Raw genomic sequence first — 14,036 nt, 5'->3', positions numbered from 1 at the left:
TCAGACAACTTTAGTCGCAGCTTCCGAAGGAGCTGTGGATCCAGCCTGTGCAGCAAGCATGGAACTCGGCGGGGGTCTCCCGTCTGTTAGGGCAGTAGAACTCCGCCTTGTGGAAAGGTGCAATGACAACGTCGTCTGAGTTACGCCTTAGTCTTAGGCGCAGAAGGATGGCCAAAGGATAAAGAATTAGCACTTACCACCGCAGCAGTGGGCAGTGGAACCCTGGGAGCCCTGGTCGTTGCCGTCCTGGTTCTTGAACTATAGTGACAGTAGTCAGCTCTGTAAAAATAAAAACGTAGCTAGATTAAAGCTACAGCAGGTGAGAGTTGCGTGAGACGTACAAGACACACGCATTTGCGAGCATCAACCAGGCTGCTGGAGATGAGCAGCATGGTGATGGTAGAGATGATGGATGTCTTCATTTTGAGTTTGGTGGGGTATTAGCTTGAAGTTGTGATGAGTTGTTAGAATTTTCTGTCTACTAATCGGATAAATCGCGAATCGCGAAGACCTCCGCCTCTTTATAGGATTGACAGTTGACAGCTTTCTCTGAATCCTCTCCACTATTCTCGATACACGGTGGAGCTACGGATACAATAAGAAAGTCTTGCAAAGGGTAACCACATGTAATTTCTTACCCTGGAGTTAGCAGGAGACAACAATCATGGATAACAAAGTTAATGTTTGGACTTCTTGTGGTTGACGACAGGCACTTCTCATGCCCCGTGTATCCATATAGCCAGCCCACGAGTCATCTAATTTTCTACCGTAGGCACGATATCTTTGACAACACGACGAGTAGAACAGCGGTATCGGATGATCTGCCCTTGATTCTAGCCTACGAAAAAGCTAGTTTATATTGTTTGCGACAGCTTGACCAAACCGAAGTCTTGCGCACCGCCTCATATCGGAGCAGGCGCGACTCGGCCTCGCCTTCTAGAATTTTCCCGCAAAAGGGCGTCCCGATCATACACGGTTCAGACCGCAAGTTTTGCCGCAGAATCACGCTGACTTCTTGTCGTTTTAACAGCGTCGCTTTCAATCTCCCGACCATCGAAAAGACGCCTACCTAGGTAGGAAATCGCGCTCTCAAAGATGCGCCTTCCCTACCTCAGGACCCGCTGGACAGAAATTCACCCGCGGCGACCCCGTGAACGAGTTCTGTGGGGCATCGACGTCTTCGGCGTCATGAAGAGAATCCGGGGAACGATTCCCGACGCCGCATATCCGGGATGCCCGTTGGGGAGGGGAAATTTTCCATTCGCACCGCAAAAGCCGAAGCCATGAACCCTGAAACTCGAAAGAATCCCTGTTGATTCTCCCAATAATGATTCACAAGTAATGAGCATGGTGATTACCGTATCCTTGGGGACTTTCATTGCTGGTTCGCTTTTGCCCCGTGACAAGATAACTCTGTCTCGGCTCGGCCCCACATCGCCGGCAGACCGGGTTGTGTTTGCCCCCACCTTCTCGTCCGGAAGTTGTGACTCTTGCTTTCCGAACGTCCCCCGGATTCAGATTTACTGGCCAAATTAGCGTTCTTGCTCCATCACCAAATACAATCGTTCCTGCGACCCGCCCAGTTTCGTACTTCATGCCAATTCATTGGTCGTACAATCACGATCTGAAAGTTCCGACTCCCGAGCAAAGGACAACGCACCAAATCGCATAGAGACCAGAGTCTTTCCGCAAAGATGTAGCAAAGATGCTGTGATTTCTGGTTATATTGCGTTATTTCCTTTCGTCACAAACCAGCCACATAGGTAGACGGCGGTGGCGGCGGCAAGAGGAGAATAATGTGTCCGAGAACGACGGTGGTAACATAAAATGAAAGATAAAGAGATCCAATGATCCTCGGGGGAGGGAATGTTGAGTGTCATATGATTCAGCACAGATCACAGAGTACTGCAATCTTGGTAAGCCCATATCTCCATCCACACCGGCATTGCTATCGTGGGGTGGCAATATTATCTCTGCGTTGTGCACAGGAGCCTAGGTCGTCATGACAATGTTCAGTCTAACATGGCCGCCAGATTAATGCCACATTAGGCCGTTCAATACGGAGCTTGAAGAACGCATATGATGGATAAAAGGCACCGTCAATGGCAGAAGCTGGCATTCAATCAATATTGCAAAGACCAGTCGCACACACCCGTCTCGAAAACCCTCGGCAACGCCCAGTCTCGTCCTCACGATGTTCCAGCCAGCGGTGTCGCTTGAAGACGACAAGAAGCATCAGGCAGGTGCCAAACCGCAAAGGATCACGCCAAAGCTTCGGAAGAAAGGATTATACGACTCGGTTATCCTGCATGAGACGTATCAGAGGACATGGGCGATCATATAGGTGTACCACGGTTCGGTTGGTGGTGGTATGGTCCGACGGTTGATAGCATACACGCCATGATTTCAGAAACGCCTGGATCCAGAATTCCTTTTCACGGAAGGGAAAGCGACGTTTCGTTTCCAGGTTCCACGCTGTTGAAAAAGATGGGATGGAGAAGACCCCGGGAGAGAGAGGCTGTGCTGCGTTGGCAAGGGTTACCTACCCGCCTCGCATAACCTCCTCAGATCCGGAAAGAGACAACTCAAATCACTGCTGATTAACGGCAAAGACGTAGGGGTTTTCCAGAGAGCCTGTGCGACGTTGAGTAAGCAAGGCGCACCATATGGTATCTATTACCATCGACAAGTCTCTGGTTCATCGGGCCGAGGCCTCTTGGAATCTGGATGTGTTCAGGTCCCGGGCACGACAGAGAAATCCAGGCTCGGTTCGGGTATTTTTTTCTGAGCTTCGAGAATGCCACCGCCGGGGGGCGTGACTGATCGAGGTTCATCTGGTCTGAGACTCGTCCGAGCCCGAGAACCACCAACAATGGCGGGCTGGCCCTGAAAGAGTAAAGGGCCCCCCTGGTAACGAACCCCATGGTGGGTGTTGCGCTTGGCGTCTCCAGAACGAGCCTCACCAGGGCCACCAGGGGAAGAAGCATCATCGACTGGGCAGCGGGCTATTTTGAAAAAGGGGAGCTAGGGCAGTCCGGTGAGCGGCCCCGCAGAAGCGTCCATGTTGTGGCACTCGCGGATCCCCTGGAAACCAGACTACTGCACGGGACGGCGTCGAGTGCCGGTGCAGGGGGCACACGGTTGGGCGACGGTATGATCTGCGCAGGGCCCATTGGCTATGAATGGGTTGTTACCCAAAGACCCTAGGAAATGATGCATACTGCTGCGCTGCATTCGGGGACGCGGCACTGTTGCAGCTCGCTGCTCCGTTGCACCAACAACACGGTTGAGTTGGAGGAGACCGGACCGCCCTCCCCCTTCCACCCTCCACCCTCCAAAAGTCGAGAGACATCTGCACCGACTCTGGCTCAAAACGACGGGTCTGTCCCGCAGATGCTCTCTTGGCGGGCGTCTGAGATTCTTCTTTCCTTCTTTCGACATCTCACATCGCCGGACATACGTGAGAAGGGCACATCTTTTGCACCTCGCTGGCCGTCGTCTCTGTTTTCTCGCGTCCTCCATGCCTCGGGGGTTTTCTGCCCATTCGTTTGCGTGTTGACGAACCTTGTCCGGACTTCTCGCCCCGTGCCCGGTTCCCAATCGTCTCTCGTCTCATCCTATCCATGAATGATCGACCGATTCGGCTGAAAACAACCGCCCAATCGTCCACGTCTCAACATCTTCAGTCCGGCTGAAGGCAGATCAGGATACGACCCAACAACACTCCGTCTGCTCCGTGCCTCTTCTCGGCTCTTACTCACCCACTCGCTCACCCTCACACTCATCTCACTCGGCGTGATCTCCTGCCACGTTCCAGAATCCCGAGGTTTATCTCTTTTTTAATATTGCCTAACCTTTTGTTATTACCCGACCTGGCTTATCATCTTTACTTCCCGTCTGAGACACCCGCCGCATCGGTCACTAGTGTCTAGTCTTTATTTTGGTTCCTGGCATTGCCTCTTACCCTATTAACCTCCTTTTGGTTCTAATTTTACCCGGTTCCCTATTTTCTCATAACAGATAACGTCACTGGCATGCTGGGCAATCTCCAAACGGAAAACTAAGTCGAAACAAGAAAAACAAAACAAGCTTCATCATCGCCGAGAAAAAGATCATGCTCACGGCCGCTCACGCAAACCCTCGATCCTCTTCACCTTTTGTCGCCCGCTTTTAATCTCCAAAACGTTTTGTTGTTGTCCAAACCCCCCAATTCGAGGATCTCTGGTGGTGCAGCGGCACAACAACAACAAACACCACCACCGCTGCTGCCGCCGCCGCCGCAATGGAACGCCCCCACCGTCCTCCGCCGCTCACGATCCCCCCACCGCCCCGGAGCCGGACCCGAGTCCGGAGGCCTCGTCGTCCCAACGCACAACAGGCACGACAATTCAAACGATGGCTCCTCCGCGCCCAAATCGCAAATGACGTAGCGCACGTCGCCGCCGCCTCGATTCTGTTATGGATCATGTCCTGGTTTCTCTACAATGTGTCGTTTCCCATGTCATATCGCACAGGGTCTGTCATCTCGCCTCCTCCTCCTCTATCCTTCTCCTTTCCCCCCGCATATCTTTTGAAGTCTAACCATGAACCACAGTCCCGCCGCCGTCGCCCTCATCGCGATCCTCTCCACAGATATCCTCCTCGACGCGCGCTCAATAGTCCATGCCCACGACCCCTGGCCAGGCTGGACCCTCCTCCTCCGCCTCCTCCTCGGCGCCCCCCTCATCGCAATCTTCTGGGTCTACATTGCCCTCGGCGACGTCTTCGCGCCCGGCTTCACCTACTGGGGCATGCCCGACACCTATGGCCGCGTGCTGGCGTACATGTTCCTCTGGGGCATCGGGCTCTGGGACCTGTTTTTCGTCCTGCTGTGTCGGCACTGGCTGGGAAAGGAAGTCAAGCGGTACGGGATCCGGGCGAGGCGTTTGTTTAGAGAGGTGAGAAGGGGGAGGATGTCGCCGGGCGTGAGCGCGCATCGGTTGGGTAGCGCGGGTGGGGAGGCGCCGGGGAGGGTTGCGATTATGGATGTTGAGGCGGCGCGGCCGGTGGATGAGGAGGAGGAGGGCGGCGACGGCGACGGCGGCGGTGATGGTGAGAGGGTTGGGTTGCCGGTGAGGATGGGGGTGAGGCGGGTCAAGAATAGCGTGAGAGCGAGCGTTAATTCCGTGGCGAGCGGGACGGGGACGGGTAATGGGAGGGGGGATGAGGATTCATCGCCGCCTCCGCCAGCGTTTATGAGACCGGCATGACATTTGTTTGGGCGCCGAAGTTGGAATCAAGATACCTTACGTAGCCAGAGAAATAGTGAAAATGTCTACATTAGCTAATGATAATCTATATTAATGTCAGAGGACTCATTATGGGATATGCATGTGAAGTGGTTCAAGGGTGACATGTCCATCTGATGGTGACTTTGGTTCGTCTTGTCGATTTTCATTATTCGTCCGAATTTACCTGGCAAGCTTAAAACTTTGATGAGCGCAATGTCAAACAGCATCTGTTGCAGCACGTCATTCCATATTTATGCTTTGGCGCGAGGAATAATATGTGCACTGAGTCGTGAGGGTATATTAGCCGCATCGTGACTCTTAACACGTGAGGTCTCAACGATCAAGGTCAGCTTCATCACATATATTTGAGGTGCATCACTCAAAGCAAACATCATGAAGAAGAGATAAAGCTACTGATTAATTGCAGTTTGGCTGCGGGTATCAACTCTACAACACCGTGTGCCATTCTAACTTCTGGGGTAATTCTACACAAGGTATCCTCTGCTACTCCCCGCCTTGATTTTGATACTGGGATAAGTGACCTCAAAACCATGGCTTCAGCTGCGCCAGCTCCTTGAACAAGGTATACGCATCTGTGTCTGGATCGATCGCAGCCTTTTGGCTTCGCTTTGTCCGCCGTCCACTCTTCGGGGCCTCGTTGGTATCAACGTTGATGGGAGGAGCCGCTGGGCCGACTGTCGGTTCAGCCACAGCTGTCGCGACCACGCTGTGCCCGGCTGCCTCTTCACGATCGCTCGCCGCAGCACCAGGACCATCCAAACTGCCCGCCATTTTCTTGCTGAGAAACCTCGAGGCCTGGGCCCAGTGCCTCTTCTCACAGCTCCCATCCCCTTCGTCATCGGGCTTCTATCCCACCAGAGGCTCCATAATCTGCTTCCCATGCTTGTCGACCATGAAGTGGCTAAACGCCTCCTCGTCGTTCTCGTCATAGAGCAGCGGGTCGTCTCTCTCGGGCTTCAGGCGCTGGTAGAGGCCGTGCCCGGCCTTGGGCCAGGACTCGGGCAGCGCGTCCTCCGAGTCCTCCGCGTCCGCCGCTGCTTGGTCGGCCGCGCCGGCGGGCGCCGTCTTGAGGATCTTGCGGACGCCGCCCGTCTTGGACCGCTGTTTTGAGGGCTTGGGAGCCGCACGGTGGTCCTGCTGGCGACGAGGCTGGGGTTCTTGGTACTGCTGCATTTGGTGTTAGACTTTTGGGGTTGGAACGGGGCCGGCGATGGCTATGGACGTACAACTTTTGGTTCAGCCCAATCTGGAGAACCGAAGATGGGCAGGTCGGGGTGCTTCTTGGAGACGGAGGCGAGGACGTCTACGAGAAGACCAGGTTGGATTTGTTCACTGAACAGGAGGAGATTGATGAGGTCGCTCCTCTTAAGGTCTGAGAAGTATTCTCGCCTCTGCAAGTACGTCAGCAATGATCCTGGGTCCTTGTACGGCTGTTTGATAGGTACCTCGTTGCCACTCGCGGAGCCTCCCTCAAACCCAACAAGGCTCGGCTTAGGAAACTCAGGCAAAGTAGCAAGCCTCTTCTCACGTCTTCTCTCGACATCATTATGGTACTTCTTCCACTCCGACTGCTCTTGCTTCGCCTCGCGGTACCTTGCGATTTCGCGGTGATACTTGGCCTGCTGCTTCTCCTCCTCCTTACAGGTAACGCACTTGAACTTCAGAGGACTGCCGCCGACAACGACGTCTTCCGATATCTCCGGGTCGTGGCAGAGCTGGTGCCAGGCCTCGCCGCAGCTACAGGGGACGATGAGATTGCCGTCAGTCGCAGAGATGCGATTACACTTCACGCACATTGGATTTCCGCTGCCGTCGTCCTTGGTCCGCTTCCTCTTCACAGGCGGCCTCGGTATGGGACGCCTGAGTATTGCGGGCTCCGGGTATGGAGGAAAGTTTGCGGATTTCTGGGAGGCTTCATCTTCCGCGGCTGTGCGCTTCCTCTTTGCTCCGGATGATGGTAGATGGCTGGGTGGAGCAGCCGAGGGCTCCACAGGTTCTGCATTGGGGAGGTGAAGTGTCAGAGGGAGGTGCGAGTAGTCCACGGGTGTGTCCTCGATATCCTTTTGAGAGATCGTGGGTGTTGTGGGGGCGGGAGCTGTGACGATATTAGGCGGCGGTGAGGTCCGGGTGGCGCCATTAAGACGACTCATGATGAAGTGCGAAGTCGTGGGAGAAAACTGCGGTATGTACGGGCGCTCCTCAGAAGCCGGCGCGGGAGCCGGTGAGTGTGCATCCTGGCTATTTTCTATGGGTGCAGGCTCGATATCCATCGGTGCATGTGACTGCTCGCGAGCTTCGAATTGGACTGAGCTTGTTTGCGCATCTTCGGCCTGTGCCTCAACCGTCGTCGACGGGAGTATTCCCATCTCAACTGTGGCCTCGATGTCACCTATCTGAGCCTCATTCGAAGCATCATTATCAGTTACCATAGGCTCTGAAGCCAATGGCTCAGACATATTGAGCTAGTTACTGCAGCTTGTGCCGCAATGCAGGCGCATAAGCTAGGTGTGGGTGCTATCGAATGCTGGTGATGAAGCTAGCAGACCGAGTGTGTGTGTGATGCAGCGGACAAGAAGCTTGTCTTGCATGTGCGGAAACTCGAACCAGAAAAAAAAGGCTGATCAACAAATAGAAAAATAGGGCATCGAATTGATGGGTATCTTTGTGAAGAAAGGAGAAATCAATTACAGTTTGGCGTGGACAGAGGACAGACAAAGTCAACCGCAGAAATGCGCCTTCAAACACGCGAACGCTGTGAGTCGTGCGGGTGTCACGTGAGTCACACCGAACCCACCGAGTGCGTACCCACTTACCGGACCTTGGATGTCCTCGGTCAGACTCGGTCAACCAAATTGCACACAGTGACGAGCGAGGCAAAAGCGGGAAACTTGGACATGGGGGAGCATAGGCAACAAAGTATAGCATTCAGGATTTCTAAAGCCTCTTCTCTCTTCGCTTCACTTCTAAAATAAAAATTGAGGTCTTCCCTGATGGTTACGACGTGTGAAATGCCTTGGGGTGGGTTAATATTGCAGTGAACTGCCCCATTACTTACCCTTGAGCAACCAGATACCCTCATCCGATGCACTCATCCGATGCACAGCGCCTTGGGGTGGGTTAAAATCGCAGTGAAGGCCATTTCTGGATGTAGGACGTGTCCTCCGCCCATTTCAAGCCTAGCTTACTTAGTCGCTTACTTAGTCCTAACCAATCACACCCTCACCCTTGAGAGATCGGATACGGTCCTCCGAGAACCCAAGGTGCTCCCCCAAAACCTCATCCGTATGCTGCCCCAGCATAGGCGGCACCGTCCGGATCGTCGGCTCGCTCTCCGAGTACTTGACAGGCGTGTTCACCATCCTAATCGGCCCACACTCGTCATGCTCCATCTCAACAACCATGTTGCGCGCCTTGGTGTGCTCGTGCTCCAGCGTACCCTGCACATCATTCACAGCCGCGTACGGCATGCCCCGGCCCTCAAAGACGGCCAGCCACTCCCCCGTGGTCCTAGTCACGGTGATCTCCTCAATCAGGCGCTCGAGCTCGACCCTGTTGGCGACGCGCTGCGCGTTGGTCTTGTACTTTGCATCGTCTTTCCATTCTGGTTTGCCGAGCCCTTCGCAGAGGATGCCGTAGAGGCGGTCGTTGCCGCCGCCAAAGAGGATGTCTCCGTCTTTCGTCTCGAAGGACTTGTAGGGAACGATTGACGCTGGCCGTCGTGTCAGAAATCCCGGTACTCATCGAGCACATGCCATAGAACGAAAAACTTACGATGCGCGGTGCCCCAGCGTCCAGAGTCCTTCTTGCCACTGATTAAGCAACTGCTAGCAATGTTGGCCAGCGTCGCCGTCTGGCAATCGCTCAAGGCTACATCAATATGCTGTCCCCTTCCCGTCCTCGCCCGCGCGAGCAGGGCCGCCATGATGCTGTTGCTCGTGTAAAGACCCGTCGTCAAGTCCGTCACGGCCACGCCGACTTTCACAGGCTCTCCGTCGCGGCTGCCTGTGATGTGCATCAGACCGAATTCGGCCTCGACCATGACGTCGTAGCCTGCGCGGTCCGAATAGGGCCCCGTCTGGCCGTAGCCCGTGATGGAGGCGTAGATGAGACCCGGGTTGATGGTGCGTAGGGTTTCGTAGTCCATCTTGTACTTCTTGAGAGTACCCGGCAGATAGTTCTCGACCAGGATGTCGCATTTTGAGACGAGCTTGTGGAGGATTTCGGTGCCGTCTGGGTGTTGGAAGTTGAGGCCCAGCGACTTCTTGTTGCGATTCACCTTGAACGGAGCTTTTAGCTTGGCTCAAACGTATTACCAAAGGGACGCTCACTGCTAAGAAATAGGCCGATTCACCGGGACCTTCTTTCGATGAGCCGGATTTGTAGGTCGCATACGGAGGCCCCCATGCGCGCGTATCATCACCGCGGACGGGATGTTCGACTTTGATCACCTCGGCGCTTCATTTGAGTCAGTGCGGTTGCTTAGCACGAGATGAGTGAGTTCGACCGACCCCAAGTCTCCCAGAATCTGCGTGCAATATGGCTATATCACTCGTGTCAGTAGGTGCCCAATAGTTCGAGGAGCGAGATCGCTGATTGGTCTCACCCCAGCCAAAACTCTCGTCATATCCAGCACACGATACCCGTCAAGCGGCAGCTTGCTACTCGGCACTGACGAGTATTGGCGCCATGCCCTCGGAAGCCGTGACGGCTGCGGACATGACCGAGCAGCCCTCGACACTATCCGGGACGAAACTCCAAATAATGAGTAAGTCATTGTCCACGTTGAAAAAATGCGGCAACCTTTGCGGGGAAGTTGTGCTGGAGTTGAAGACCGGCATTATTGAGGTCGCGACTTGGTGCCCCAGCTCCGACCCCGGTCTAGCTCCGGTCCGTTGGCGGGGATGCCGTCGGGTAGGCCTCGGCATTATCCTAGTCCACCAAAATGTAAGTACTTAGGTAATCAGGCACAGACCATCACGGACTTCTTTCGTCCCAGTCGCCAGCTCTGAAACTCGGACTCTGATCTCCCGGATGTACGGGAACACCGATTTGGTTGAGAATGCAAAAGCTACCACCAACCCACAGGCCGGCCAGTCTAGGGCAAGCAACGTATGTATGCGAACGATCTCATGCTTTCATTCCGTGATTTCTATTCTTACATGATCTTCGTGCGAGCTCGCGGCCGGATATTGAGCTGCACTGGCACCGAACGCCTCCACAAATGCTATGAAAAGAAAATAAGACTCCCACGACGGAGATAGCCACCAATAGCATAGGCGTCTTTTAACCCCATTTAAACCATCCAATTATCATCTCTAGTCGGAGCTTCTATAGAGTCTGCTGGACATCGTTCAACTTCTAACTGGTTCGCCTCGCGTTGTCTTGCACATTCACAAACGACGCTGAGCTTTGAGCGGGAATCTCGACCCGGGGACCTCAAGAGTCTGCCGACGTCGAGTTTGCTGACCTTCGGGCGAACCCACCGGTGAAGAAGGAGATCCCGGTCGCCGCTGCGATGACGATCGAGAGTATACCGGTTCTGAATTATTTCTCGGCCTAGCCCTGCTCGGTGATGGAGGCGACAATGGCGACTCTTGCGATGCGGGTGATACCGGCCTCGGGGTCATGGACCCATATTCACTTCCTGAGTGGTGTCCCGGCGACACTGGCTCCTGCGGCTCATGTTCTCGATATGTGCTGTACTGCTCGACCGTGTCCCTCAGATTGGAATTGCGCAAGCGCTCACCCGGGGTCTCGGGATACTGACTCCCTCTGTAATCCGGGGCTCCGAAAGGGTCTTCGGTGGTGCTCCCAAACCATTTGCCGACTTTGATCAGGCCGGCGGAGACCTTCCGTCTGTGCCCTGTACCTTTCTTCGTCCCCTCAGTCCCACGTGTGGATATGCCAGTGAGCGGGGGGAAGCCATTCTCAACGTGGTCAGCATGCCCGTCTGAGCTTTCTCGAAAAGACTCCGAGTCGACTTCTTGCGACCGATCATGGATTAAACGACAGTGCTCACAGCCACAGATGTGAAGAGGGTCTTTTGGAGGTTCCTTCATCCCGTCTAGCAGGTAAACCAGGAACGATCCTATGACTGCCAGCCCTGTTGCGACAATGGTGCCCCACTGGCCTGGATGGGAACTTGTCAGCAGATAAGATATTCGCCAGGCGCGTGCAACTTACCAACACTTCCAAATGGTTCTGTATGATAATCCATCTGTGGGCTCCAAAGGTTGATCTCTCCAAGGATGAGGATGGCCAATGCTGCGCCACCAAAAACGAAGACCTCAATCAGATTTAGGAACCCGCTAAAGGTTCTGTGTAGATCCTTTGACTCCTCGATTTCCTTCTCCTTCTCCTTCTGTGGCCCGTTTTGCTTCTTGATCCAATCGGTGATGACGATTTTGTTCCTCATGGAGATGAGGGAGATGATGGCTGGAACGCAGCATGCCACCGCAAGGAACATGGCGTTGCCGAAGCGGAGCTCATTCGGTCTTGGAACCACGAATATTTCGCTGGCAGCCTTTTGCCTCAGGCGTGAGAAAGGACCAGCCGTCTGGGAACAGGTAAGGCCGCATAATGGACTATCTCCGTAAGGAAACTCTCTTGGGTTCGGCGATATTGGTCTGCCGTTATCGTCCTGATAGCAGGGAATGGAATTGGATCGGTAGAATTCGACGGCCAAGCTCACGAGACCTGCAAATGTCAGTGAATTTTCGAGAATTTTCGTGCTCCGGCTCTATGGCTTCCCACCTGCCAGTAGTAGACTCGTCCACACGAAGACGGTGTTGCGTCCCTTTTCGTGGAAGTAGGTCTCGGACTTCTTGACCGTCAATGGAACTGCCAGAATGCCTATAGAGCAAAACTGAAGTGCTCCATAGATATCCATATCGGTGGCGTCTAGGCGATGAGGTGTCAGCTAAAAGTTCGAAAATTTTGTTGATTCGAACTAACCATCCACGTGCAGCACGGCGAGGACGATGCCATGAACCGCAGCCACGGCCGGTAAGATCAACGCCGCTGCTATGCAGACATCTCTAATCCATTTTTCTCCCCGGGCTAGTACACAAACTGCCAGAAGAATGTAATATCTGGATGACCCTGTATTAGCTATAGTTCTCTTGTCATGACACGTGGACTTTCTGGAGATCAACAAGAGGTACGGAAACAGCCTTCGCCCTTTGACTACGACTACGGAATCGGCGCATCTTTACTCCTCAGCTTATCTCCAAAATCGAAGCCTAAATCATACCAGCACCGGACAGCATTGCCACATAAAGTGAGGTAGAAGGACCGAGACACAGCAAGATAACGATGGAGTCTCAGGCAATTTCACTGGAGCCGTCTCCGGTTTTGTCTCCCGCGTGGTAGGCTGTATGTGATCCGGTTCCATTGCATTAGGGAGTGGAGAACGAGAAGCATCACTCACAGGATTCGTTGCCCAAACCCATATTGCCCTGATACAGGCCATCCACAGAAAACCTCTATGCAAGCAGTAGACGATCCGCAAGACGTGGTGAGCTGATCCGTGGCCCGCTGGCTGATGATAGCATGCAAAAGAGAGGCAGGAGAAAGCGGCGGCATCGCGCGGGTCCCATCAATGTTCCCGAGAGGTTGATACTACGGGCTCCAACCATCCAGTGTGGGAACCCTTGGTGAAATATGCTTTCGTTTCCTCCTCGGTATCAACGTTGGATGCTGTGGTCAATCGACGAAAACGGCTTTTGGCTGCCTCTCTCATCGGTAGTTGGACAAGACATGGAGGCTGTCTCCCGCCCCTCCATCCTAATAATTTCACCTCCCTCCCGATTGCCCGAGTGTCTAATGCCGTGAGAGACTACCTCACCTCAGGGTAAGGCTGGGAGCGGAAGGTGCTCGTGTGCCTGCTTACTCTTCTGGTGTGCCTCAGAGATACAGCAGAGCACCGCGCAAGGGGTAAAGGCTTGGGTTCATTGGCAAGCATTCCATAACCCCCTGGTGGAGGCGCAGCTAAAGGATTCGGTTGTTCATCTTACCGTCGTCAGCAGAGGTAGGTTTTAGGTAAAGAAGGTACCATGGTCGGGCATCGCTGAGAATATCACGCAGAATGCCGACCAATGAATGGGCAACGCCAAGCCCTTATGGGTTGGGGAAACAGCAGATCTCATAGCTTCGGGGGACGCTTTGATAACTTTTCTGGCCTGTAGAGGTTGCAGTGCCCTGTCAGATCTGTCATTGACGAGAAAGAAGAGACAATCGGATACCTACGTGCTGACTTGCTGATGGCATTCGAACCGTGCAGGAAACCATGCCGGTTGAGGCACTAGGGCGAAGTCCAACTCGCCAGCCGGGCGGCGTTGATGTCACCCCGCCATCTCACCCCGTCTCAGGTCTTAGTGCCATGTTCTCCTCGTGTCCCCTCGTTCCCCAGGCCTCACATGACTGGGGCGATCCCGCTGACGTGGGTGGGCGCTAGCTAAGGCAGCCTGCTCATTGAAATGGAGTCTCCAGTCGACTTTCGAGCAATTCGTACAGCGTGTCTGCTTGGGTGGATATTCTTAGCGTGAATTCTTCGGGCTATTCAGCATTTTTTTTTTTTTTTTTTTTTTTAGGAAAAATAAAGACGTTGATGGGGATGAAGAAAGATGGAGTGAAGAGGCGGAGGATGAAAGTGTCAATTGTTTGTAGATATCTCCATAGATGCGCAAGAGATCGTAGTTTTGGGTCGTCAGGCATTACTCCTGGCGGTACCTCAGGCGCGATGTG

General features: G+C 53.9%; 5 protein-coding genes across 5 annotated transcripts; 1 reads left to right on the top strand and 4 right to left on the bottom strand.

Moving 5' to 3' along the window:
- Positions 1–10: 10 nt before the first annotated feature.
- Positions 11–422, bottom strand: CORC01_12312 (uncharacterized protein; the record flags this gene model as incomplete). Its single annotated transcript, XM_022623933.1, has 3 exons — positions 11–135; positions 198–258; positions 342–422. The coding sequence occupies 3 exons, from the start codon at positions 420–422 to the stop codon at positions 11–13; spliced, it is 267 nt and encodes an 88-aa protein (XP_022469554.1).
- Positions 423–4,282: 3,860 nt separating this feature from the next.
- On the top strand, positions 4,283–5,249 carry CORC01_12311 (uncharacterized protein; the record flags this gene model as incomplete). The annotated part of the gene is made up of 2 exons (XM_022623932.1): positions 4,283–4,515; positions 4,595–5,249. The coding sequence occupies 2 exons, from the start codon at positions 4,283–4,285 to the stop codon at positions 5,247–5,249; spliced, it is 888 nt and encodes a 295-aa protein (XP_022469553.1).
- A 564-nt stretch (positions 5,250–5,813) lies between these two features.
- CORC01_12310 (uncharacterized protein) lies at positions 5,814–7,747 on the bottom strand (the record flags this gene model as incomplete). Its single annotated transcript, XM_022623931.1, has 4 exons — positions 5,814–6,086; positions 6,147–6,458; positions 6,518–6,682; positions 6,737–7,747. 4 exons carry the CDS (start codon positions 7,745–7,747, stop codon positions 5,814–5,816), a joined length of 1,761 nt encoding a protein of 586 aa, XP_022469552.1.
- A 747-nt stretch (positions 7,748–8,494) lies between these two features.
- On the bottom strand, positions 8,495–10,129 carry CORC01_12309 (CoA-transferase family III; the record flags this gene model as incomplete). The annotated part of the gene is made up of 5 exons (XM_022623930.1): positions 8,495–9,000; positions 9,063–9,567; positions 9,620–9,746; positions 9,800–9,831; positions 9,965–10,129. The coding sequence occupies 5 exons, from the start codon at positions 10,127–10,129 to the stop codon at positions 8,495–8,497; spliced, it is 1,335 nt and encodes a 444-aa protein (XP_022469551.1).
- Positions 10,130–10,681: 552 nt separating this feature from the next.
- Positions 10,682–12,742, bottom strand: CORC01_12308 (uncharacterized protein; the record flags this gene model as incomplete). The annotated part of the gene is made up of 5 exons (XM_022623929.1): positions 10,682–11,421; positions 11,475–11,987; positions 12,045–12,191; positions 12,246–12,362; positions 12,721–12,742. 5 exons carry the CDS (start codon positions 12,740–12,742, stop codon positions 10,682–10,684), a joined length of 1,539 nt encoding a protein of 512 aa, XP_022469550.1.
- Positions 12,743–14,036: the final 1,294 nt, after the last annotated feature.

Source organism: Colletotrichum orchidophilum, assembly GCF_001831195.1.
Source record: "Colletotrichum orchidophilum strain IMI 309357 chromosome Unknown Scaffold_149.1, whole genome shotgun sequence".
Classification (NCBI taxonomy): domain Eukaryota; kingdom Fungi; phylum Ascomycota; class Sordariomycetes; order Glomerellales; family Glomerellaceae; genus Colletotrichum; species Colletotrichum orchidophilum.
The sequence above is the reverse complement of the archived record's forward strand: the minus strand, read 5'-3'. Positions and strand labels throughout refer to the sequence as shown.